Genomic DNA, 26829 nt, shown 5'->3' on the forward strand with positions numbered 1-26829 from the left:
CAGGTATGCAGCAGCACCCCGCGATGCTCCGGGGTGCTGCAGGAGAGACAGAGGGAGCCCCCTCCCTCTGTCAGAACTCCTTACAGCGCGCGGTCACTTCTGACCGCGGCTGTAAGGGTTAAACTGTCGGGAGTGAAGTGAACTTCACTCCCGGCAGTGCGGCAGGCCCCGGCCAGCCGCGTATTACACACAGCACCTCGCGATCGCGATGCAGGGTGCTGCAGAGGAGACAGAGGGAGCCCCCTCCCTCTGTCATAACACTTACAGCCCGCGGTCATTCCCGACCGCGGCTGTAAGGGTTAAAACTGCCGGGACCGAAGTTTACTTCGGTCCTGGCAGTGCAGCAGGGTCCCGGCTGTGTGATACAGCCGAGTCCCTGCCGCGATCTCGTGGGTGCACTGGGCAGCACCCACGAGAATAATGGACGAGTATAGACGTCCGGGTGCGGGAACGGCCGCCAAACTGGACGTCTATACTCGTCCATGGTCGTTATCGGGTTAAGTTCTGAGCGGAAAGCTGCTGCGGCCACATCTTAACCATTTATAGCACCGCGGCTGGCATCTTAACCATTTATAGCGCATGCGGCCAGCATCGTAACCATTTATAGCGCATGCGGCCGGCATCGTAACCAATTATAGCGCATGCGCCCGGCATCTTAACCATTTATAGCGCATGCAGCCGGCATCTTAACCATTTATAGCGCATGCGGCCGGCATCTAAATCATTTATAGCACATGCCGCCGCATCTTAATCATTTATAGTGCATGCGGCTGCGTCTTAATCATTTATAGCACCGCGGCCGGCATCTTAATAATTTATAGAGCATGCGGCCGGCATCTTAATCATTTATAGAGCATGCGGTCGCATATTAATAATTTATAGCACATGCGGCCGCATCTTAATTCATAGCACATGCGGCCGCATCTTACTCATTTATAGCGAATGCGGCCGGCATCTTAACCATTTATAGCGCATGCGGCCGGCATCTTAACCATTTATAGCGCATGCGGCCGGCATCTTAACCATTTATAGCGCCGCGGCCGGCATCTCATTAATTTAAAGAGCGGGCGGCTCTCAGGATTATGATGATTATTTTCCCGATGTGGGGACAGCCGCTGTGGCTGATAATTCATTCATTTGAGGGGGAGGGGCCCGACCGGTATTGCAATATGGGAAAAATTCATATCGTGCAGGGAAAAAATTTCTGTATTCTGTATGAACCGGTATACCGCCCAGCCCTAGGGGGGGTGATATCAAAAACCCCTTTATGATTATATTTTTTAAATTTTTTTTTATAAATAGCCATGAACTTACTTGGACCACGTTGGGATACAAAGCTGCACACAGCATTGCTGATATAAGTTTAATATTCTCTGCATTGGTATTTGCCTGTGAGGAAATAAGATAAGTGGAAGTTGACTACAAATATAGATTTCTATAGTTTATATGTATAACATGCATGAGGAGCTATGGTGCACAGAGATGGCACTGTAACACAGGTTTTTTTTTTCCCACTAAAAGCCTAGAAAAAATTGTTTTATTTTTTATAGCACGAGTGAGAGATTACAAATGACACATACCATTATGCCATTGCCAATATCTACACATATATTCAAGGGTAGAAGGCATGATATGAAAGTGAAAAGTGCATACAATATTTTTATGCAATTACAACTGGAAGCCATTGTGCACAGATTCAAACTATACCACTCAGTGTGTACAACAGTTACAATACATTTTTTCTTATTTAAGCTGTGTCAAAGTGAAATGATGGAGCAAGATAGAAAATATCATAAGTTTCTGTATGTTTGTAGGCCCAGCCTTAGAAAACAGTTCTGAATATCTTCATGGTTCATTATCTTGAAATTATCTGAATTTGTATTACATTTTATAGATACTGCAGTAATTTAGATTTTAAGGCAAGACAAGAAGCTTCGTATTATGCTAAATAACTTATTTACTGGATTAGGCAGCAAATATATATTGTATGTATTAAAGAGAAAAATTTATAACAACATGTACGGTGTATATAAAAATGAACCAGGCGTAATCTAGCATGATGTCCGCCACAGTAGCCAATCAGGTGACAATGTAGGCGATATCAGTAACTGACAAACAGGTAAATTCCTTCTTTGCTGCTCAGCAGAGTGTTCAGATAAGTAAAACATTTTTCTCTCAAAAACCCTTTTTCATATTTTTTTTTAAATTAATTTTAATTGATTTATTTACACTAATTTCTCATTTATTATTAATTTATTTTCATCTATTTACATTCATTTATAATTTGTTTCTCTCATGATATAGGTTTCTAGTTAATGATATATTCCTCATATATTATTGATTCATATATTCTCATATTTCTCCTTCTATTTCTTATTTATTTCGCATTATTGCACTTCTAGTAATACTTTCCGGTGATTTATTCCTTCCCCTTTTCCCCTATAGGGGAATTATCACTCCTTTTCCCAATTCTTTTACTCCTCAAAGCTCACCTTATTCGCTACAGGCTTTTTCCCATTTCTATTAATCTTCCGTTTCCCTTCTTATTTTCCCCTGCGCCATTACACTCAGACTCGCAGTCAGCGCTACGGTGCAATCCGCCATTTTAGTCTTACAAGACTATCTCTAAATCCATTTCTATGGCACTAAAACCCTTATTACCCAGGAGACTGGGGCCCTACCTCCCCTCACTCCCTCTAACCAGTTCTGGTCTCCTGAGGAGTCAGTTTCTGACCTTGTCAAGGGTCTTAGAGGCCCAGGTAAAGCAAAGTTTAAAAGGCGCCATGTCTCTGAAGGTCCATATTCTTCTAAAAAAATCTTCTAAAGTCCAACAAATTATTTCTAAATCTCATAAACCAGATTCTAAACAGGAATCCAACTCGGCCTGTGGTTCACATAATCCCCATGTTTTACCCTCTGCCCAAGAGTGTCAGGCATTTCCAATATTATTGGGATTTTATATAATCTAGATATTTTATTTGGTGTAAGATATTTCTCTGAAGCTCTGAAACTAGAATTTTCCTGTTTTCCATTAGGCCTAGTGATTCACCTTCCTGCTATCTGTTCAAGGGTAGACAGACTAAAACTTATTTGCAAAGTTATTTGCAATGATGGTAAAAGAACAATGGAAGTCCAGTCAAGAGGTCTAGAAACCCAACATGAGAGCTTACAAATAAGCCCCTATTGTGTAAAGTGCTCTCCGGTGTGTATTTTAACAGGTTTATATGTTTGCCCTAACACAATACAGACTATGGACTGAGTTTTAGGTTTGCAAAAACAAATCTGTCAAGAAGTTTCAAAGTGTATTTCCCCAATAATCTCAGGGAAATATATGAACTTAGAAATAAAAGGTGAATCAGAGGTCTATTTTATACTATAGTCAATGTATTATTAATATGAGTAGCTATGCAGTCGTCTCTATACAATTGATATATATAGTTATGGTACTGGTGTATACAGCTAGGTAGTTAAATGCCAAATGAGACCTCACCTGTGGATACATTTCTATTTAAGATTTTATAATCATCTATTTTCAGTCATCCATTGGAGATGACAGAGATGAATATATAAATGTTGTCTTATCTCACTGGACAGGAACATAAATAAATTATATGATATTTATATGATAAATGTCCCAATTGTAGAATAGGTAGCCAGTTGGAGAAGAGTCCATTTCTTGTTCTATACTGCCCTCTATGGGTGACCTAAGCATAACTAGGTCCCAATCTGCATAAGCCCACCCACCAAGTGACATCATATTTGTTATGGGTGGATAGGAGAGATAAGAAATGGGTTAAAAACTTGTGTCCAGGTGAGGAAGAGACAACAAGAACACCACCACCACCACCACACAGGATATACTACTTACCTACAGGACTGCCTAGCACACCAGTACCTTGGAGGCCGAAAACAGAGATATCTGGTAATGTATAGATTCTATTATCTGAAATATTGATAATTAACTGGTTTGACATTTAGTCGTGCCCTGCAGTATTGCGGCGGTGTAGCCTTAGTGGTGCTAAGTCATCATTTAGTACTATTTGGTAAAAATGCATATTACCAAATTTTGTATCTAAAATTGACTCAGAGGTTATACACTCTGCCCTAGAATCCATATTCTAAGAAGTTAATATCAAGCCAGGTAATTTGGCATCCTATACTACCAGATATCTGAAATTGGTTGCAATACTACCAGATATCTGAAATTTGGCTATAATTGATTGAAGTTATATATATATATATATATATATATATATATATATATATATATATATATATATATATATATATATATATATATATATATATATATATATATTACTAACCGTATCAAGGGTGACTCTGCTGCCCCCTTGTGTTGCATAGGCGATTATGTGATTGGTGTTTAGTATAGAGCCATCTTGTGGCCAAATCTCAATATTGCATGCTTACATATAATTATATTGTTTTGTGTCAATAATTTCAACTGTTCTAATATTGTGAATATAATAAATTATTGTTATATTTTATCTAACCGTTAGTAGTGGGTTTTACTATTGCACAACATAAATTACCTACAAATGTACTCTTTTTGAGGTGTTTTTTATGTCCACCTCCTAGGATCAACCCTGTTGATATTTTTATTTGATCCTTCTTTTTCCGTATAAAGCGCGTTTGCTTTATAACCTGACAAGAGGAAGACCAACCTAATAGGGCTCAGAAGTCTGCTTTTAGAGCAAAACCTAACTCCTTCCAAATTTCATCTTCTGATGAGTCTAGTGACTCAGATATTGGAGATGTTGAGGAAATCCTCTTTGCTTCGGAGGAAAGTGGTAATGACCATGAGGACCCAGAGATTCAGGAGGAAACTAATATGGGTGAATCCGAAGAACCATTCTTTGACCCATCTCTAATTTGCCACCCACGTTCTGGGGAATGGCAACCTAATACTAAAGTGGCTGATTTCATGTCCATATGGGCAAATAAAGCCTTGGATTGGGCATCCAGGAATAAATTAGAAGCAGAATGTCCCCGCCCTACACTTCCTTTTAATGCCTCTGCTACCCTAGAGTTAGATCCCCTACTAAACAAATTTCTTTTTAAAACGGGTAAAAACCCAAAGAAAGGGGTAGATAGGAGCTTCAAGGCTTGCCAGGACAAGCTCATGGACCTCCTCGGACCCCCTCACAAAAGATTCTAGATCTTACAGAGGAAGCAACTAATTCCAATGCACCAATTGATATGGCAACCATCAGAGGTTGGGCCCAACGGGCCATTTGTTTGTGAATGCTACCGCTTCTCTCTCCACTCAAAGAAAGAGATCAATACTCATGAAAATTGATCCCCAATTGACCAATCTAGCCACTGTTGAACCCCCTAACCCTATGCTGTTCGGGGAAGACTTTATAAAAGAACTAAACATGTTGGTCTATTTTCATCATCGAGCAAAGCCCAGGTATCCATGAAAAAAGTATTTTCTCAGAGAGTTTTTGGAAAGGCCGGAAAAGGTAGGGGCCGCTTTTCCGGCAGCGCCTCACAATCCAGATTTCCATCAAAAGGCTCCTTTACCCAATCCCAACAACAATATACAGCACCCTCCTTTATACCCTCTCCCTTTTTCCCATACAGGGGAAGACCATGGCGTGCACAAGGAAAAAGAGGATATCAACGTTCCAGACCTCCCACAGGTAAGACTCAATCAGTCTTTTTCCCCTCATATTCCACTAGGAGGCAGACTCCTTCATTTTTCCCAAAATTGGAACATGATCACAACCGACTCATGGATTCTAAATACAGTCAAAGGCTACCAGATAGAATTTGTCTCCCTTCCTGTCCAACTCCATATACCCCATCCAATACAATTTTCCCTATCAGACAGAATTCTGATAGACCACGAAATCAAAGACCTCATTTCCAAACAGGCAATTATTCCCATTCCTCTTCAATCTCCAGGATTGTTAAGCAATCTGTTCCTGGTAAAAAAGAAGGATGGAGGTCACAGACCAGTAATCAACCTGAAAAACAAACAACCTTGTAGTGTACCGACACTTCAAAATGGAGGGTATTCACCTTCTAAAAGATATCCTTTTTAAAACACGATTGGCTGGTAAAAATAGACAAAAGACGCATACATCACAGTCCCTATTCACCCATCCTCTCAGACTTTCCTTCAATTTCTTTGGAACGATCAGAAATGGAAATTCACATGCCTACCATCTTCAGCCCCTTGGTGCTTTACAAAACTACTGAAACCAGTTATAGCTCCCCTCCGGAGTCACGGAGTTCATCTAATAATTTATCTCGACGATATTCTTCTTATGGCTCAATCAAAAGAGTTACTTTCTCTCCACACACAGTGGACACTCTCTCTTCTAACTCATCCGGGTTTTCTGATCAACTTCAAGAAATCTGTTCTGATTCCGTCTCAGGAACTTGAATTCCTGGGCTTTATGATCAATACTCAAGTGACTTCTCAGAGTCTTCCTCCCAGGAAACTGAAAACCATCAGGAAGGAGATTCGTCAAATTCTCTGCAAAGAGTTAATATCTTTACGGACGATAGCTCGAGTTGTGGGTCTACTTTCAGCTTCCATTAAAGCCATTTTTCCCACTCCTCTACATTACAGGGCACTCCAACGCTTAAAAATGCGCCACCTCAGCCAAGGTCTCGGTTATTCCGACGAAATTCCCCTTTATCCGGAAGCCAAAGAAGAACTTCTTTGGTGGCTCGAACACATAGAATCCTGGAACGGGAAAGCAAACTTTCATCCGAACCCAGACATTGTGATAGAATTGGATGCAAGTCTTTCCGGTTGGGGCGCCCATTGCGGTTCCCTCTCCACCGGAGGGAAATGGTCTCCATCAGAATCTCATCTCCACATAAATTGTTTGGAATTACTAGCGGGATTTTTTGCATTAAAGAGCTTTGCAAAAGATTCCTCCCACTGTTTTCTCCTTCGCATGGACAACATTTCCGCTGTCCAATACATCAATCATTTGGGAGGTACGAATTCCAAACTTCTTGCAGATTTTGTCAAAGATTTTTGGCATTTCTCTCTAGACAGGAATATCATTCTGAAAGCGGAATATCTCCCAGGGATTTCCAATTCTATAGCAGACTGGTATTCTCGTTATCTAACAGATTCCTGCGATTGGAAACTTCATCTTCCAATATGTCAGTCAATCAATCAATTGTGGGGTCCGCTTCACATAGACCTTTTTGCTTCACCCCTCAACAATCAATTACCTGTCTTCTTCAGCTGGCGCCCAGAACCAGAAGCTGCGGGTGTAGACGCCTTCCTCCAATTTTGGCCTCAGAAGACTTTATACGCCTTTCCACCCTTCAGTCTTATCCCACGGGTTCTTTTTCAGATCTCGATTCAAAAAGCCACTGTGGTCCTCATAACTCCTCTGTGGCCAACCCAATGCTGGTTTCCCCAGATCTTACACCTCCTCATAGACTTACCTCGCCTCCTTCCGTCGATCCCGAATCTCCTATTAGACCCCAAGGGAATTACCATCCCTTAATTCTATCCAACCAATTACCTCTAGTTGCTTGGTTGATATCAGATCAACTAGAACTGACCACCAATTTTCTACATCGACTCAGGATATCCTTGCAGATGCCTGGGCCCCAGGTACCAAATCAGCTTACCGATTGGCCTGAGGACTTTGGCTTCGTTGGTGCAATCAACGGTCTTTGGATTCCTTAGGAGCACCTATATCCCACATCTTAAAATTTCCTCTCAGCCTCTTTCGATGCTGGTAAAGCGTATAGAACTATAAATCTCTACCACTCCGCTATTTCTTCAAAACACTTTCCTATAGATTCCATTCCTATTGGCAAACACCCTTTAGTTTGCCAACTACTTAAAGGCATTCGTTTCCGCAGACCTCCTTTACCCAAATATACTTCCACTTGGGATGTTAATTCCATTTTAGATATGTTTATTTCTTGGGATGATAATGATTCACTATCTTTAAAATACCTTTCTTTCAAACTTACCACTCTCTTATGTCTTATCTCAGTCAAATGAGTTTCAGATGTCAGATCTCGACATTTCTCGCAGACAATTTACTCCACAAGGAGTTATTTTTTCCATTTTTCGTTGCACCAAAACAAAATCTTCATTCCGTTTTTTATATCTCTCTTTTCCACACCATGAAAAATTGTGTGTAATTCTTTGCTTCCATTCTTACGAGTCCAGGACAGAATCCCTCAGAAATACCTCTCCATCTCAATTGTTAATCTCTTTTTGCAAACCTCATGCCCTGGTCTCTTCACCCATTCTTGCTAGATGGGTCAGACAAACCATGCATCTGGTGGGCATTGATATTTCTAAATTTGGCGCACACTCTACCAGAGGTGCAGTATCCACTAAACTTTTTCAATCGGGAGCATCACTTTCAGATTTACTAAAAGCTTCCGACTCTACTTTCAAAACTTTTTATTTTAGACCTGAATCTCAATCTCATGTCTCTATGTTATTATAATTTTTTTAACAATTTTTGTCTATCACATTGTCAATTACATTTTTTATACTTATATGCCTAGCTTTGAACTAGCATAATACAAAGTGTTTTATTTTGCCTTAAAATTGGTAATTTTCCTATCCTAAGAGATGGAAAATTTAGATTTTAATAAAGACAAGACGCGAGTATTATCCCTCTCTTAACCCATCCCTGTAATTCTCCATTTTTTCTCTTTAAAGTTCAACAATGATCATCTCATCCCATCCCATCTTCATCCAGATATCTAGCCATTGGACATCATGGATTATCTTCATTCAACTTTCTTCCAAGTTTCCTGCCTACAATTGTTTACTACTGTTGGTTACATCCATCGCAAAGAAGAAGGAATTTACCTGTTTGTCAGTTACTGATATCACCTACATTGTCACCTGATTGGCTACTGTGGTGGACATCATGCTAGGTTACGCCTGGTTCATGTTTATATACACCGTACATGTTATAATTTTTTCTCTTTAATACATACAATATATATTTGCTGCTGAATCCAGTAAAGAAGTTATTTAGCATAATACTTGCGTCTTGTCTTTATTAAAATCTACATTTTCCGTCACCTAGGATAGGAAAATTCCCAATTGTACACTGAAAAAATGTAGAGCTTACACCCAAATAGATAAATTAAAATCCTATTTTATTAAGCATAATTAACATAAAACAGAGAGCTCTACAGACAGGATCTACCAATGAAAAACAGTTGGAGCATAGGGTTCAGTACTGTTATAACACAAAGCACTCTATATGGATATTATCAATGTATCACAAGAAAATTTTCCAAAATATCATATGCACCTTATTAATTAATTAATGCAGTTTAAATCTGTTAACTGCATTAATTAATCAATAAGGTGCATATGATATTTTGAAATTTTTTCTTGTGATACATTGATAATATCCATATAGAGTGCTTTGTGTTATAACAGTACTGAACCCTATGCTCAAACTGTTTTTCATTGGTAGATCCTGTCTGTAGAGCTCTCTGTTTTATGATAATTATGCTTAATAAAATTGGATTTTAATTTATCTATTTGGGTGTAAGCTCTACATTTTTTCAGTGTAAAATGTATGCAAGTAGAGTACTCAGTACTTAGAGTAAGGCCAGAAGGACATATTTATTTCAAATATGAGATTGACATATGATAAAGATACATGTCCTGGAGGACCTTTTTGTGTATGTATAGTAAGATTGACCCATACTTTATGTCAGGGTCCCAACACTGTGCCTGAGCCCTAAGATCCCCAAGTCAGTTGTGTTTCAAAATACCAACGGTATGACTGCATTTTATGCCACTTACCGTATATACTCGAGTATAAGCAGAGTTTTTCAGCATGATTTTTTCGTGCAGAAAAAGCCCCCCTCGGCTTATACTCGAGTGAACTCTCCGCCTGTCAATCCCTTGTCAGTGGTCTTCAACCTGCGGACCTCCAGATGTTGCAAAACTGCAAAACTGTAAAGCTGTCCGGGCATGCTGGGTGTTGTAGTTTTGAAACCTCTGGAGGTCCGCAGGTTGAAGACCACTGCAGCCATAGTCCTCATCCAGCCCCCCCCCTTCCCCTTTTTGTTTTGTACTCACCTCCCCTCGGCGGGAAGTTAGGGTGACCTGTACGTCGTCATCAAGGCAACGTCACGAAGCGCGGAGAAGAGGGCCTCCCGGTGAAAATGGACAGCCCGCAACGACTAACCATCCCCACCGGACGGTCCCTGCAGCATAGATGGCCCGGACCAGCTCACCCTGGCGAGGGGAGGTGAGTACAAAACAAAAAGGGGGAGGGGGTGGTCTGGATGATGACTCAGGCCGCAGTGGTCTTCAACCTGCGGACCTCCAGAGGTTTCAAAATTACAACTCCCAGCATGCCCGGACAGCCGATGCTGGGAGTTGTAGTTTTGCAACATCTGGAGGTCCGCAGGTTGAAGAACACTGATGAAGGGATTGACAGGCATTGATTATGAAGGGGGGGGGGATGATGATGGGGGTCTGGATGATGACATGGGGGGGGGGGTGATGTATTTCCCACCCTAGGCTTATAGTCGAGTCAATAACGTTTTCCTGTTTTTTGGGGGGTGAAATTAGGGGCCTCGGCTTATATTCGGGTCGGTTTATACTCGAGTATATAAGGTATTTACACAGCTGTAAAAAAATTGTCTGTATTTTTACATATTATGTGCAGTGGCAATCATTTTTCCACACACTTATATAGAGCACGTAAATGTTAATTTTTAGGACACATATTTACAAATAGACTACACCTAAAAACACTGTTTGAACCTAGCATGATCCTTTATAGTGTAGTTTATCACTAAAGGAGCACTTGCCTCCTCCCCTGTAGATTCAGCTACTCCGTCTCCCTTCTGAGCCCATCTCTTCTCAATATCTCTTGCTCTAAGACCTTCTTTTATAAAGCCAATGTCAGACAGAAGTTCTGTAAATTGTCGTTTAAGACTAGTTATTTCCTTAAATAAAAAAAGAAATACAAATTTTTTATAAAAAAAAACAGTAGAAAAGTAGAAGTGCTCAAATTTAAACAGAAACACGAACTTGAAATTCACAATGTCCAATATTTATAATACTTTTTTGTTATAAAGGCCTTCTATGAACAAGGTGATCTCAGATCCTCCCACTGCTGGGATGTCCATTGATAAGCTGTAATGTACAGGGGAACCTGGAAACAAATATTCAAATCAACTGCAGTGCAAGCACAGGGTCCATTATTTATTGCATGATGTCCACTAAAATCAAAAGAGATGTTAGTAAGATACATAGACAAGCTGAGTCCTACAGCGAGAGATGCTCTTTGTAGTCACCTGCCATTATAGCTTATTGATGGAGGCATCATGGGATATCTGAAAATAGATCTGGTCTATATATTACTTTAACTCCACATCTCAAGTATGGGTGGCTTTGTATATTTTCAGGTAGCAATACCAGTTACATGGTTGCAAGTGTTGCTGGTATCGTCACCTGTTACCAGCCAATGGCTTTAAAAGTGTTATCCCAGAACAGAACAACAGAGATAATTTCTTCTGTCCTCAGGTTGTGGGTGGTATTACAGCTTAGCTCCATTCACTTCAATAGAACTTAAAAGGGGTACACCGGTGGAAAAAACATTTTTAAAATTAAAGGGGTTATCCAGGAAAAAACTTTTTATTATTTATATAATATATATATATATATATATATATATATATATATATATATATATAATTATATATATATATATATATATATATATATATATATATATATATATATCTCAACTGGCTCCAGAAAGTTAAAAACATTTGTAAATTACTTCTATTAAAAAATCTTAATCCTTTCAGTACTTATGAGCTTCTGAAGTTAAGGTTGTTCTTTTCAGTCAAAATCCTCTCTGATGACACCTGTCTCGGGAAACGCCCAGTTTAGAAGAGGTTTGCTATGGGGATTTGCTTCTAAACTGGGCGTTTCCCGAGACAGGTGTCATCAGAGAGGATTTAGACAGAAAAGAACAACCTTAACTTCAGTAGCTCATAAGTACTGAAAGGATTAAGATTTTTTTAATAGAAGTAATTTACAAATCTGTTTAACTTTCTGGAGCCAGTTGATATATATATATATATATATAAAAGTTTTTTTCCTGGAATACCCCTTTAACTGGTGCCAGAAAGTTAAACAGATTTGTAAATTAGGACAATGTAGAGAAAACCGCACTCACCCGATCAACGTGCACAGATTCTTTATTCCGTTGGACATCAACATAGAACACAGGAGGACTTATGGTCGGCAGGAACGCCAGGTTAAAAGAATAAGAATCTGTGCACGTTGATCGGGTGAGTGAGGTTTTCTCTACATTGTCCCGATGTGTCAAGCGATATGTGCCTTCTCTAACCAGCACCCCGACATAGCACACACCGTTCAGTCTCTACCCATACCTGAGAAAGCGGATGCTTATTATCCAGTAAACTGCCTTCACCTGCATAGCAGTGCCGGACTCATACTCTTTCTACCTGCTCTAGATTTGTAAATTACTTCAATAACAAAATCATACAGCTGCTGTATGCTGTAGATGTTGTTGTATAGTTCTTTTCAGTCTGATCACAGTGCTCTCTGGTGACACCTCTGTTCATGTCAGGAACTGTACGGAGAGCAGAGGTTTGCTATGGGCAATCGCTCCTATTCTGGATAGTTCCTGACACAGAAATAGGTGTCAGCAGTGAGCACTGTGGTCAAACTGAAAAGTCCAACTCAACTTTCTCTGGAGCATACAGCAGCTCATAAGTACTGCAAGGATTAGGATTTTTAACATAAGTAATTTACAAATCTGTTTCACTTGTTTTCCACCTGATTACCTCTTTATCTGCAATACCCCATACATCCTGAGCACAGGCAGTGCTGTTTGAAAATAGTTATGTTTACTTTTGCTACTTCAGTTACTAATACACAATTATTAGTTTTTCTCTGGTCCCCTTTGACATAATGTTGTTTGGAAAACAAAATTTCAAAATAAGAGGATACTTAAAATAATTTACCTGGAGCACTCTAGAAGACAAAAAGTTGTCTCGACAATACTGGTATGCAGCCCGTGTGTTCTCTCTCATGACGGTACTCCATGCCTACACAATAGAGAAAGATTAAGAAAGAGTATACTAATAATAAAATACTAATCCAAAATACATTTAGCATAAACTAAAATATTTCCTAGTCAAAGATTTGGGCCTTGTGTCAAAGCAGTACCAGGGGCCTCCACCTTTCTGCAAACATGTCCCATATATGTGATCTAAATAAGACTGTATAGTAAGAACTAGGCATTGTAAAAACAAAACATTCATCTGTATAGTGAGATAGAACTGCCAAGCATGGCATTAATTTACTTTTGTTCTGATAACTTATAGTGCACCAATGACTGCTATTTCTGCAACCACTATAAGTTCGCCAATGCTAAGGCTACCTAAACAAATGTAATACAAACCCACCAGCTATCAAGTAATCTAATGTATATTGAGACAGCCCAACAGTTCTCTAACATTTGTCTTTAGGAGAAAAGGAGAGATTTTTATGTTTACTGTAAAATCTTTTTCTTGGAGGATCAATTGGGGGACACAGACCTTGGGTATATGCTGCTGTCGCTAGGAGGCTTGACACTATGGTAACAAAAAAAGTCGGCCCCTCCCAGCAGGATATACCCGCCTAAAGGCACCTGAGCCAATCAGTTTTAGTCCCAGAGCAGTAGGAGTGGACAGACAGGTGAGAAAAAACCCACGAACTGTCAGAGGAAACCACAGAATAAAAATTAACTGAACACAACCTCGGACAGGTAACCAAACCAGGAACACCAGAAAAGAAAGGGCGGGTGCTGTGTCCCCCAATGGATCCTCTGAGAAAAAGATTTTACGGTAAGCATAAAAATCTCCTTTTCTCTATCGGCTCCATTGGGGGACACAGACCTTGGGACGTACCAAAGCCGTCCCTAGGGTGGGCAAAATAACCCAGTTAGATGGAAGGCTGGACCACCGCCGCCTGCAACACCTTACGGCCCAGACTAGCATCTGCGGATGCAAAAGGTATGAACCTGGTAGAATTTCGTATAAGTGTGTAAATACGACCAGGTAGTTGCCTTACAGACCTGGGAGGCCGAAGCCCTGTCACGGAGAGCCCAGGAAGTTCTTACAGAACGCATGGAATGAGCCGAGACCCTGACGGGTGGGGTCTTCCCCTTGCACCGGTAAGCTTCCGAAATGGCAGACTTGATCCACCGCGAAATGGTGTCCTTTACGGAGACCGTCTGTGAGAACAAGAAAAAGGAGTCACACTGACGAAAGGAAGAAGTGATAGAGAGGTAGGTACGGACAGCCCGCACCACATCCAGCTTATGGAGCAAACGTTGCTTGGGATGAGACGGAGTTGGGCAAAAGGACAGGAGGACGATGTCCTCATTGAGGTGAAAAGTGGAAAGATGGAGCCGGAAGAAAAACAACTTTGTCCTGGTGGATGACCAGGAAGAGAGAGCGGCAGGAGAAAGATGCCAGCTCTGAAACCCTCCTAATAGAGGTAATTGCAATAAGGAACGCCTCCTTCCAGGAAAGGAGATGAAGAGAAACATCCCTGAGAGGTTCAAAGGGAGCACCCTGCAGGGCACTTAGGACCAAGTTCAAGCCCCAAGGAGGAGTAGGGGACCGATAAGGAGGGGCAGCGTGGGCCACTCCCAGAACTAAAGTCCGAATATGAGAATTGGGCGCTAGAGGACATTGAAAGAGAATGGAAAGGGCCGAAACCTGACCCTTAAGGGACCTGAGAGCTAACCGTTGTTCCAGCCCCGACTGCAAAAAGGAAAGGAGTTGGGGAGGGAGAACGCAACTGGAGAAAAAAAAACAGATTCACACCAACGATAATAAAACTGCCAGGTACGGTGGTAAATCTTCGCAGAGGAGGGCTTTCACGCCTTGAGCATGGTGTGAATCTCCTGGGGAGAGAAACCTCGGGCCCTTAGAACCACGGTCTCAACCGCCACGCCATCAAATGCAGCAACAGTAAAGTGGGGTGGCACAGAGGACCTTGAGAGAGGAGGTCTGGACGAAGCAGGAGGCGCAGCGGTACGTCGTCCAGAAGTCGGACCATGTCGGCGTACCACGCCCTCCAGGGCCAGTCTGGAACGCTCGACCAAGGGATCACCAGGGCATCCACGGCAAGAGCCAAGGGGTCCCGGGACTTCGAGGAACCTTCTGGTTGTGGCGGGACGCAAAGAGGTTCATGTTGGGAGTGCCTTAGAGGCTGCAGATCTCTGCAAACACCTCCGGATGAAGGCATCATTTGCCGGGGTCGGCGGAGGACCGGCTGAGAAAGTCAGCTTCCCAGTTGTTCCCTCCCGGAATGTGAATTGCTTAGATGGCCGGAACTCTGAGTTCTGCCCAGAGGAGAATTTTGGATACCTCGGCCATCACTGCGAGTGCTGCCCTGGCGATTGATGTACGCTACAGCAGTGGAGTTGTCCGACTGAACATGAACAGGGCGGCCGTGAAGAAGGATCTCCCAATGTAGCAGGCAAAGATAGATTGCCCTCAGTTCCAAAATGTTGATGGAGAGAAGGGCTTCTCGGGGGGAGCAACGACCTGCCAGCGGAGAGGGGCAGGAAGGAGCGCCCCTAAAAGGAGTAGGGGGGGAATGAAGCCACTACAGAAGGGACTGGCGAGACCTCCGAGGAAGAAAGATCCTGCGATCGAGAGACAACGGAGATCTGTCCCACTGGGATAGAATCGCCAGTTGAAGAGGTCGGTAATGAAACTGGGCAAATGGAACAGCCTCCATGGCCGCTACCATCCGACCCAGGACTTCCATGCAAAAGTGAATGGGCACCGGGGCAGGGTTCCGAAGTATCCGAACCCCTGACAAAATAGTCAGACGCTTGTCCGGCAGAAGCCGAACCCGGGCAGAAGCTGTGTCAAACTGGAGTCCCAAGAATATGAGGGACTGGATGGGAGAGATGTTGGACTTGTCCTGATTGACCATCCAGCTAAAATGAGACAAGACCTGAAGAGTGAGACTGAGACTCTTCAGATTCTGGGCCCTGGTTGGGGCCTTGATCAGGAGGTCGTCCAAGTAAGGAATCACCTCTTGTCCGTAAAAGGGCGATCACAGGCGCCAGGACCTTGGTGAAGACCCTAAGAGCAGTGGCTAGACCGAAGGGGAGAGCCAAAAACTGGAAATGGCCTTCCGGAACTGCAAAAGCAGAGGAACAGTTGATGACCTGGGAATATTGGGAGGTGGAGGTAAGCATCCTTGATGTCCACCGAAGAAAGAAACTCCCCTTGATCCATAGACGCCACGACCGAACGGAGAGACTCCATGCATCCAGGGGTCACTTTTGGTAGACCTATGAATTTACGTTATCTAGTTGCCCCAAGCGAATTAAAAAAGAAGAAACTTTCTTTAGAATCCTCTGGTGGATAACGAAAGGGATCCTTTTCATGCAACAGTAATAAATGTAAATGCTGTTCTATGATAAAAAATCCTACTAGTTTTTTTCTTCCCACAGTACTAAACAAAGTTATTCAATCAATTCCTATAATAACTGTGATAGCAGCTTTGCAATTAATCTGTTAACTTGTGCTTGTGGTCTTCAGTATGTGGGCCGCACTGTTCAGACAGTGCGGTCCCGCATGAACAAACATAGGTCTAATGTAAAAAAATCACTACATGTTACATAGTGTATCCCGCCACCTAACACGTAATCATAACAACAACTTTGATATTTTAGATTTGGTTATTATAAAAACCATTCCCTTACAGACACATAACAGGTTCCAGAAATTAATCAACAGAGAATCCTTTTGGATCCTTACACTTAATACATTATTTCCTTGGGGTCTCAATGAATCCATTGAGATTGCAAAATATCATGTAGTGATTTTTTTTATATTGTTTTGATATATCTTTTTGATATTGTCTTGATATTTTCTCTTCATCTTTTTGATAAAAAATTTAGTTTTTGTATATTTTATATAGCTTTTATATTATCATATGTAATTATTTGTATGTAATGTATATATATTTTTTTATATGTGAATTTTTTTGGAGGTTTCCTTTGTGTTTGCTTTTGTATCCCAGGAGCGGCTGCTGGTTCCATGATCTATAGATCACCTACACGCTTTTCCATTGTTGTACTTGGCCTAGTACAACCATCAAGGGTAAGCACCAAAATTGTGTTCATCCACATTTTATATCTACGTTATCACACCATGGAGCGCTTTCCTTTGTTTTAGCTGTGCCAGAGAGGGGGATCGGGGGGCCCGGGAAAGTAAAAAATAAAATCCCTTGGAAGGGAGGCAAACTCTATCCGGTATCGTTGGATACCACATCCCTGACCCAGGAGTCCTGCACATGCGCGGCCCAGATGTCCCGGGAAGAGTAACAGATGACCTCCCACCCGAGAAAAATCTGCGGGTCCCTTCAGGCAGAGGTAAGTTTGCAAGTGCCTGCTTTGGCCGTAAACTGGCTGGAACGGTTGTCCGATTCCCAGGAGGGACGGGTCTGGAAGGAGGGAGCCTTCTTGTCCCGCGAAGGCGCCTGCCTGGACCCCTTATTGGGACCAAAAGTCCGAAAGGACCGCTAGACTTCCGGTGGGAAGTAGTACCGCGAGCACTATTTTGAGGTAATAAGGAACTTTTTCCGCCCGTTGCCTCTGAGATAATCTCATTCAGGCGCTTACCAAAGAGCCGAGACCCAGTAAAGGGAAGCTCCGTCAGACTTCTTGGAAGTGGCATCCGCATCCCAGGCTTTGAGCCACATGGATCGACGGAGGGCCACTAGGTTGCCTGTGGCAAAGGCAGCACAGGGGGCCAACTGCATGGAAGCAGAACACTGAAAGTCTCCAGCCTTGGAAAGTTGGAGAGCTAAGTCAGCCAATTCATCCGAGGGATCCAGAAAGGATACCCTGGCGGAGTTGGGAAGCACAGACTGAAAGGGCTTTTGATACCCAGGCTGAAGTAAATGCAGGAAGAAGGGATGAACCTGCTGCTTCAAAGGCAAATTTTGCCAAAGTCCACCTTCTTGTCCGCTGGATCCTTGAAGGAGGCTGCATCAGCCAATGGCAGGGTAGTTGACTTTGATAGGCGGGAGACCGGTGGATCCACGGTTGGAGGGGAGGCCCTCGAGCTAGGAGGTCCTTGGCGAAAGGATATTGCGCTTGAACCTTCTTTGTTTCCTGAAACTTCTTGTCAGGATGCCTCCAGGCAGACTCCAGCAAGGCTTCAAATTCTGCATGAGAGCTGAAAACCTTGGGTGCCGGTCGGGCACGGTGAAAGGAAACTTCTGGAGCTACGTTCGAAGTTCCTGGGTCTTCTAGGTGTAAGGTGTCTCTTATGGCCGAAACCAATGTGTCCACCGTGTCGGCCGTATCTGTTCGGTCCTCTGAATCAGAGGCAGAATCAGAAGCCTCATCAACAAGTTCCCCAGGAGAGAAGGAACAGGTAGAGGCAGCCTTGGAAGAGGAAGACACTGACCTGGTACGCGGTTCTGGGGACCCAGAGTGGCGACCAGGGGTGCGTTCCCATAGAAGAGGGACACTTACAGTAACCTGAAGTAGAGGGGCAATACCTGTGATGGGAGCGCCTATGTCTGCAAGAAGACTCTGGAGATGAGTCAGAGGAAATACCATTATTACGCTTGTGAGAGCGTTTAGCATAGGGAGAGCGGGCCTCTCTAGGGGGTCGGCATAAGGAGGACCTCTCCAGGGCAGTCACCACGGAACGGGAGACCTGAGCCAAGTCGGAGATAGACTGGGAAGAAACCCAAACTGGAGGGATAGCAGAGCCCACAGGGTCTGGGGGAGAAGCCCTGGTCACCTATTATACTTGTAAGTGGTGTAATCAAAAAATTTCTGATTCTGCTGAATCCACTTGTTCCGCCTGCACCACTGCACCCCCCAACCCTCCTGGTATGGAGTAGAAATACCAGGAGGGTCAGGGGGTGCAGGCGGGACAAGTGGGTTCAGCAGAACCAGACATTTTTTAATTACACCCCTTACAAGTATAATAGGTGGCCAGGGCTCCAGGTATCTGTCTAGAGGAGGGGGGGGGGGGGGAGATGAAACAATCTCACCCGGTGGCTGTGTCCCCTCAAAACGTAGCAGCAGAAGGAGAACTTCTGCATCTGAATAGCACCTTTGCTCCAGCCCCGACGAGAAAGGAGTTAGGGACCAAGGAAAATCGGGGGCCGGATTTGAGGCTAGAACGCCTCCCATTGGTCCTAAGGGCCGGCTGCCGCGCGCGCAGAATGGATTAGAAAACTGCGATTTTCGCAGGCTTGTATGAGAGGGAGGACAGTCCCGCCGGCCGCAAGTGGGCGGAGCAAAGCAGAGGAGCCTGCAGCCATTATAACTAGCCGAACCGCCGCAATGAAAGCCCCGCTGGCAGCGCCGAACCCTGTGCTCCGGTCTCTCTGTAGAAACGCGACCAAAGCAGGAGGGCCGGCGCCGGTGTGAAGGCTGTCAGCAGAGCTCGGCCGCAGTATGAAAGAAAGCCGCGCTTTTCTATGTTCCAGCGACTGTGCGGCATCTATATAGCACATCGCTATGAGAGAGGGAACCTGCGCTCAAGATAAATGCCGGCGTCTGCACACAGGCAGTGCCGGAGTAGGGGAAGGGGGGGGAAAAAAAACTGTCCTGCACCACTGCATGTATCAGGCTTACATTACAGACTGAGAAAAAGCCCTCCCCAATAGAAAAAATTAGGGTAGGACTCCCTCAGAAAAAAGGATTGGGCTCCAGAAGGGGGTCTCCAGAGGTTGAGAATTTCTTTACCTGAAAGAAAAAGGGGGGGGGGGGGGGATATACTCACCTTAGTCTGAGGAACTTACCTAATGAAGTCTTCAGTCAGCTTTTAGTCACCTGCATCATGCTGGGCTGTAACAGAGAGAAGAGCAGGGAAAGATGGGGGACCCGGACCCATGAGGTACAGCCCCAGGCGCTGTCTGTTGGTGAGAGGGGGTTGACAGTACATCCACGATGTGCCCCCTCAATCGCAAATGGGGAAACAGTGAACGCTATGTTCCTGAGTCCCCACCTGAAAACAAGGAAAATAAAAAAAGGGAGAGAAAATTCTTAACTATACGACCATAATCTGAAAAAAGAAAAAAAGAAATGACCAGGTCTGGAGAACACCAGACCAGCGTCTGCCTCCTACAGACACTAAGCTAAAACTGATTAGCTCAGGTGCCTGTAGGCGGGTATATCCTGCTGGGCGGGCCGACTTTTTTGTTACCATAGATAGTGTCAAGCCTCCTAGCGACAGCAGCATATACCCAAGGTCTGTGTCCCCCAATGGAGCCAATAGAGAAAGAGGGATTGGGCAAATTTTAACTCAATATCACAGAATACTTTATCTCTGCCCAACCATGCTCATTTATAGGATTCCATGGGACAGACTACTCCTGGCTTATCGTGCTGGACCAACAGCTACAGTACTTAAGAAGGTATTGTCATCTCAAGAAGTTATGTCCTAGCCAAAGGATAGGGGATAACAAGGGGATCAGTGGAGTCTGACCAATGAGACCACATTCAATCCTGAGAACAGGGACAAAAATTGTTGAGCTCCGAGCTCGGCAATGTTTGGAGTACCTATAGAGAATTAACAGAGCACTGGCAACGCATGCACAGTTGTTCATTCAGTATTGTCAAGAACTGGAAAAAATGGATGCTTGCTACTACAAAATAAAATACAGAACTCCCCATTTACCTTATAAGCCTGGAGAAGAGCCAAGTGATCACTGTTGGCTACAGCAAATTCTTGCTTTTTCTTGTTTGCTTCTTCCTTTTTATCCCATGGACACACCTTAAAAAAATAAATAAATAAAAAATAAAAAATAAATGATATTAGAGGAGTTAACTCAATGGCACACTGGTAGGGGTCTAATATTTAATAATGATGCAGTTTATTTCAAGGGGAAATGACCATGAGTTTGCCATTTGTCATTACACACTAGGTGGAAGGGAACTTGTCACTAAGGCTATGTTCACAGCTCCTTTAGAGAGCTCTGTTTGCCGATTCAGTTAAACTGATGGAACTCCTACATGTCAAGTTTTTTTCTCCACTAAAGTCCTGCAAAATAACAGACATTAACAGAATCCTGACAGAATTCCATTCAAAATCAATGGGACCTGTCAGGTGACTTTGTGACACAATCCGTCCAGCCCAGTTATCAGCAGCTGTTTGGAAGCTCCCTAATGGCTTTTCGTAATGCTGATGTGAATGAGGTCTAAGATTATGCTGTCCTGTCTTTTTTTAAGCATATAAATTATATTGTATACTAGCTGAGTACCCGGCGTTGCCCGGTTTTTCCTTCCTAATCCTTGTTGGGGAGGAAAATAAACAAAGGAGGAAGCTTTTGACTTCATATCCCATCCTCATATATTGTTGTCATATCCCGTCCTCCTATCCCGTCCTCCTATCCAGACCCTTAATATGTGTACCAGTTATTGAAATATCTCCAGTTATGTGGGAACATACATTTCCCATTGATTTGCATGGGACAAAAACCCTGACCCTCACAAATGGGGTAGTTAAGGGTTAAATTAACTATCCTATATTTTAAGTGGACATATAAGTAACATGTGACCAAGTATTATCGAAATATCTCAAGCCGTTTAGAAGTTATGCAGTAACATATATTTCCCATTGACCTGTATGGGACTTTAAACATAAACCCCGCCCCTGGCAAATGGGGGTGAGTATGGGTTAAATCACCTATACTATGTTTGTTGTTGACATATAAGTAACATGTGTGCCAAGTTTCATGTTAATATCTTTAGCCGTTTGGACGTGATGCTGGAACATACACACATACATATCCACACACACACATTGAGTTTATATATATATATATATATATATATATATATATATATATTATATATATTATATATATATATATATATATATATATATATATATATATATAGATACAGCATTGTAACCAGTGTAAAGTGCTGGGATAAAAGGAGATTTTTTACACTTACCGTAAAATCTTTTTCTCAGAGGCTCCATTGGGGGACACAGGAACCGTGGGTATATCTTGCTGCCACTAGGAGGCTGACACTAGGCATACAAAAAAGAAGTCGGCCCCTCCCAGCAGGGTATACCCCACCTACTGCCTTAGAGACACTCAGTTTTAGTCCCAAAGCAATAGGAGGAACCGGAAAAAAAAAAAATACAGAATCCATTGGGCGACCAGTCAAAACAACGAACCAACAGACTGACAGGCGACCAACTCTCAGATCACAACTAACAACACAGGGTGGGAGCTGTGTTCCCCAATGGACCCTCTGAGAAAAAGATTTTACAGTAAGTGTAAAAAATCTCCTTTTCTCATTCAGCTCCATTGGGGGACACAGGAACCATGAGACATACCAAAGCAGTCCCCGGGGGTGGGAAAACAAAGTAACCCAGAATCAAGCGGACGGCAGAGCTACCGCAGCCTGCAAGACCTTCAGCCCTAAAGAGGCGTCGGCAGATGCAGAAGTGTGCACTTGGTAAAACTTGGTGAACGTGTGCACCGAAGACCAAGTAGCCGCCTTACACACCTGTAGGGCCGAAGCCCTGTTAAAGACCGCCCAAGAGGCCCCCACAGAGCGAGTGGAGTGAGCTGTTACCCGGAAGGGAGGATCCTTCCCCTTGGAACAGTATGCTTCAGAAATGGCGGACCGGATCCATCTGGAGATGGTGGCCTTAGAAGCCGGCAAACCTTTGCGTCGGCCCTCCGTAAGGACAAACAGCGACTCCGACCGTTGGAAAGAAGAAGAGGTGGCCTTGAGGTAAACTCGCAAGGCTCAGACCATATCCAGATTGTGGAGAGAACGCTCCTTAGGATGAGACGGAGCAGGGCAGAAGGAAGGAACAACGATATCTTCGTTCAGATGAAAGGACGAAACCACCTTCGGTTGAAACGAAGGAACCGGCCAAAGTACTGCCTTGTCTTGATGAAGAATCAGGAAGGGAGGATGACAAGAAAGAGCTACCAATTCCGACACCCGATGGATCGAGGTCACAGCTACCAAAAAGGCGACCTTCCAGGAAAGGAAATGGAGAGAAATATCGCGTATAGGCTCAAACGGAATCGATTGCAAGGGACTCAGGATCAAATTCAAGTCCCAAGGGGGAGTAGGAGACCTGTATGGAGGAATCTCGTGAGCCACTCCTTGGAGGAAGGTGTGAACCGATGAGTCAGAAGCCAGAGGCCACTGAAAAAGAATAGAAAAAAATGAACCGGGGAAAGAGAGCGGGCCTCACACCACCGAAAATAAGCCCGCCAAGTCCTATGGTAGATCCTAGGCGAGGACGGCTTACGCGCCTTGAGCATAGTGCGAATAACCCCAGATGAGAAACCGCGAGCCTTCAATACCGCGGTTTCAACCGCCACGCCGTCAAATTGAGGTGTGAATTGGGGTGGCAAAGAGGACCCTGAGACAGAAGATCGAGGCGATCTGGCAGTCGGAAGGGAACGACCGACACGAGCCGAACCACGTCGGCGTACAAAGATCGGCGGAGCCAATCCGGGGCCACTAGGATGGCCGGTACGCCTTCCGCCTTGAGTTTCCTGAGCACTCGGGGAAGGAGGGGAATTGGCGGAAACAGGTAATGGGAGAGTGAACAGAGACCAGGGAATGACGAGTGCGTCCGCGGCCAGAGGATTTCTGGACTTTTCCACGAAGCTTGGAACCTGCCGGTTTAAGCGGGACGCAAAGAGGTCCACGTCCGGAATTCCCCAACGACAGCAAATGGACTCGAACACCTCCGGGTGAAGGGACCACTCCCCGGGGATCGGGAGAGGAGCGACTTAGAAAGTCCGCCTCCCAATTTTCTACCCCCGGAATGTGGATTAGTGATATGGAGGGAGCCATGCGTTCCGCCCAGGTCAAAATCTTGGACACCTCGATCATGGCGGCACTGCTGCGAGTGCCCCCTTGGCAGTTGAGATACGCCACGGCCGTGGCGTTGTCCGACTGAATGCGAATCGGGCGACCCTGAAGAAGAGACCAGTGTCGGAGACAAAGGAATATCGCCCGGATTTCCAGGACATTGATAGGAAGCCTGGCTTCCCGAGGTGACCACCGGCCCTGGACCCTTCCGGTCCAGGAGAATGTCCCCCCAACCGAGGAGGCTTGCATCAGTCGTAAGAACCAGCCAGTTCAACGGTAGAAACAAGCGGCCGCTCTGAAGGAGGGGAGAGTGTAGCCACCAAAGAAGAGACTGGCGAGCCGAGGTGGGCAGACTAATCCGATAATCCAAGGACAGGGGGGATCTGTCCCACAGAGACAGAATAGCCCACTGAAGCGGACGGCAATGGAGCTGTGCAAACGGAACCGCCGTTATGGCCGCCACCATTCTGCCCAGCACTGCCATGCAAGCACGAATGGAAACTGGATGCAGGCGTCTCAAGAGAAGAATGCCTGACAGCAGAGCACTCCGCTTGTCCGGAGGGAGGAAGATTCGGGCACTCCCGGTATTGAACCGTAGGCCCAGAAAGACCAGAGACCGGGAGGGAGAAAGGTTGGATTTCTCCTCATTGATCAGCCACTCGAAGCTGGTCAGAGTCAGCAGGGTGATGCGGAGACTCTCCTCGTTTTGGATGCGGGATAAGGCCTTGATAAGCAGGTCATCCAGATAAGGAAGGACAGACACCCCCCTGGACCTGAGAATGGCCATGACAGCCGCCAGGACCTTGGTAAAAACCCGGGGGGGCGTAGCCAGGCCAAAGGGCAGAGCCACAAATTGAAAGTGACCCTGCGGAACGGCAAAGCGGAGGAAACGTTGATGAGGAGGAAAAACCGGGATGGGTAGATACGCATCCCGAATGTCCACTGAAGACAGGAATTTGCCCTGATCCATGGATGCCACGATCGACCGCAGTAACTCCATACGGAAGTGGCGAAGGCGAAGATGCTGGTTGAGGAGTTTCAGGTCCAAAATCGGACGGGCTGAATCCTCCTTCTTGGGCACAATGAACAGGTTTGAATAGAAACCCCTGGAACGGTCCTAAGGTGGAACGGGCACAATAACACCCTGTTGCAGCAGAGTGCGAATGGCAGAATGAAAACCTGCGGCCAGAGAAGGTGAACGAGGAGGCTGGGGATGAAAAAAACTATCCCGGGGAAAAGAAGCGAACTCGATTCGGTAACCGTCGGAGATGACGTCCCGAACCCAAGAGTCCTGGACTTGTACCAACCAGACGTTCCAAAAAAGAAGTAAGCGACCGCCCACCCGAGACGGAGCCCCAGGTGGGGGCGCCCCTTCAGGTCGAGGCAGGTTTGCGGGTTCCTGATTTAGCGGGAAATCGGTTGGAACGATCATCCTGCTTCCAGGAAGAGCGAAATTTGAAGGATGGGCCCTGCCTACCCTGCGAGGGGCTCGATTTTTCCTGGCGCCCCTTACCCAGGGGGCGAAAGGATCGAAAGGAGGTTGACTTATGAAAACCCCCAAGAGCCGCAGTGCGGCGAGTCTTGTTCTGGGGAAGCAAAGAACTTTTACCTCCCGTAGCCTCAGAGATTATGTCGTCCAGCCGTTTCCCAAAAAGGCGACCGCCAGTAAAGGCCATTGCCGTCAGAGATTTCTTGGAAGCCGAATCGGCGTTCCAAGCTTTGAGCCACATGGAGCGATGAATGGCGACTAGGTTGCCAGACGCGACAGCAGCACAGCGAGCAGACTCCAGCGAAACCTGGCATAAATATTCGCCTGCGTCTGACACCTGACGAGCAATCTCAGCCAGATCTTCCGGGGAGGCCCCGGACAACAGACCTTGACGAAGCTGAGAAGCCCACACCGCTAAGGCCTTTGCAACCCAGGTGGAAGAGAAGGCCGGAAGCAGGGAGGATCCCACCGCTTCAAATGCATATTTGGCCAAATTCTCGACCGTCTTGTCTCGACTTGTCCGCTGGATCCTTAAAGGAAGCGGCATCCGCCAACGGTAGAGTGGTGGATTTGGATAAATGGGAGACTGGGGGGGGGGTCCACAGATGGTGGAACAGTCCATTTAGAAATAAGGTCCTGAGGGAATGGACACAAAGTCTTTAACCTTTTAGTGGCCTGGAAGCGCTTCTCTGGAAACTTCCAGGCGGTCTCCAGAAGGACATCAAACTCCTTATGAGGATGGAAAAACTTAGGAGAACGAGGAGTATGGGCAAAGGAAACCTCAGGAGCAGGGTCCAAAGGTCCAGGGTCCTGTAGATGGAAAGTGTCCCTGACTGCAGACACCAGACCATCCACCAAGTCAGACATGGAGGACAGCTCTTCAGAATCCGAATGAGGTTCTGAGTCCGCCAATTCACCCGGAGATCAGGAACGGTTAGTGGAGGCTCCTGATCTGGTTTGACCGGGATCTAGAATGGTGGTTCGGGGAACGGCCCCTAGGAGAGCGGTCACGAGACCGGGAACGCCGCCTAGGAGCGGGGGATCTGGAGCGCGAGCGGCGCCTGTTTTCAGGAGAGGAGTCAGGAGAAAAAAACCATGGGCGTCTGTGAGAGCGTCGACGGTCCGAAGACGCTGAACTTGCTTCCCGAGGGGGACATAGGGAAGACTGCCTTAAGGCTGTAGCCACCTCCTTGGAAACCTGTGTCAGGTCTGAGATAGTCTGGGAGAGGGAAGTCACCCAAACTGGGGCCGGTTCAGGGGCCACAGACCCCGAAGGAGTATCTTGGGCAGGGGTAGTAGGGTGTGAGGAAGAGCAGGCAGAACAAGTGGGTGCAGCCGAACCCCCCGAAAATTTTACCCTACACACTGTACAAGCATAGTAAGTGACCAAAGCAGGGGCCGCCGGTCTGAAGGAAGGTTCAATGCTGGGGGTAGACATTGCCAAGCACAGCC

General features: G+C 45.0%; 1 protein-coding gene across 3 annotated transcripts in view; it reads right to left on the reverse strand.

The window, feature by feature from the left end:
- DHX57 (DExH-box helicase 57) overlaps positions 1-26829 on the reverse strand; it is a 75969-nt gene that overhangs the window by 11287 nt on the left and 37853 nt on the right. For all 3 annotated transcript variants that reach the window (XM_056567459.1, XM_056567457.1, XM_056567458.1), the window contains 4 exons: positions 20710-20805; positions 13012-13095; positions 10819-10956; positions 1315-1389 (listed from right to left, as the gene is read on the reverse strand). In XM_056567459.1, coding sequence (XP_056423434.1) covers positions 1315-1389; positions 10819-10956; positions 13012-13095; positions 20710-20805 — 393 coding nt within the window. The remainder of the gene's footprint in view (positions 1-1314; positions 1390-10818; positions 10957-13011; positions 13096-20709; positions 20806-26829) is intronic.

Source organism: Hyla sarda, chromosome 3 (genome assembly GCF_029499605.1).
Source record: "Hyla sarda isolate aHylSar1 chromosome 3, aHylSar1.hap1, whole genome shotgun sequence".
Classification (NCBI taxonomy): domain Eukaryota; kingdom Metazoa; phylum Chordata; class Amphibia; order Anura; family Hylidae; genus Hyla; species Hyla sarda.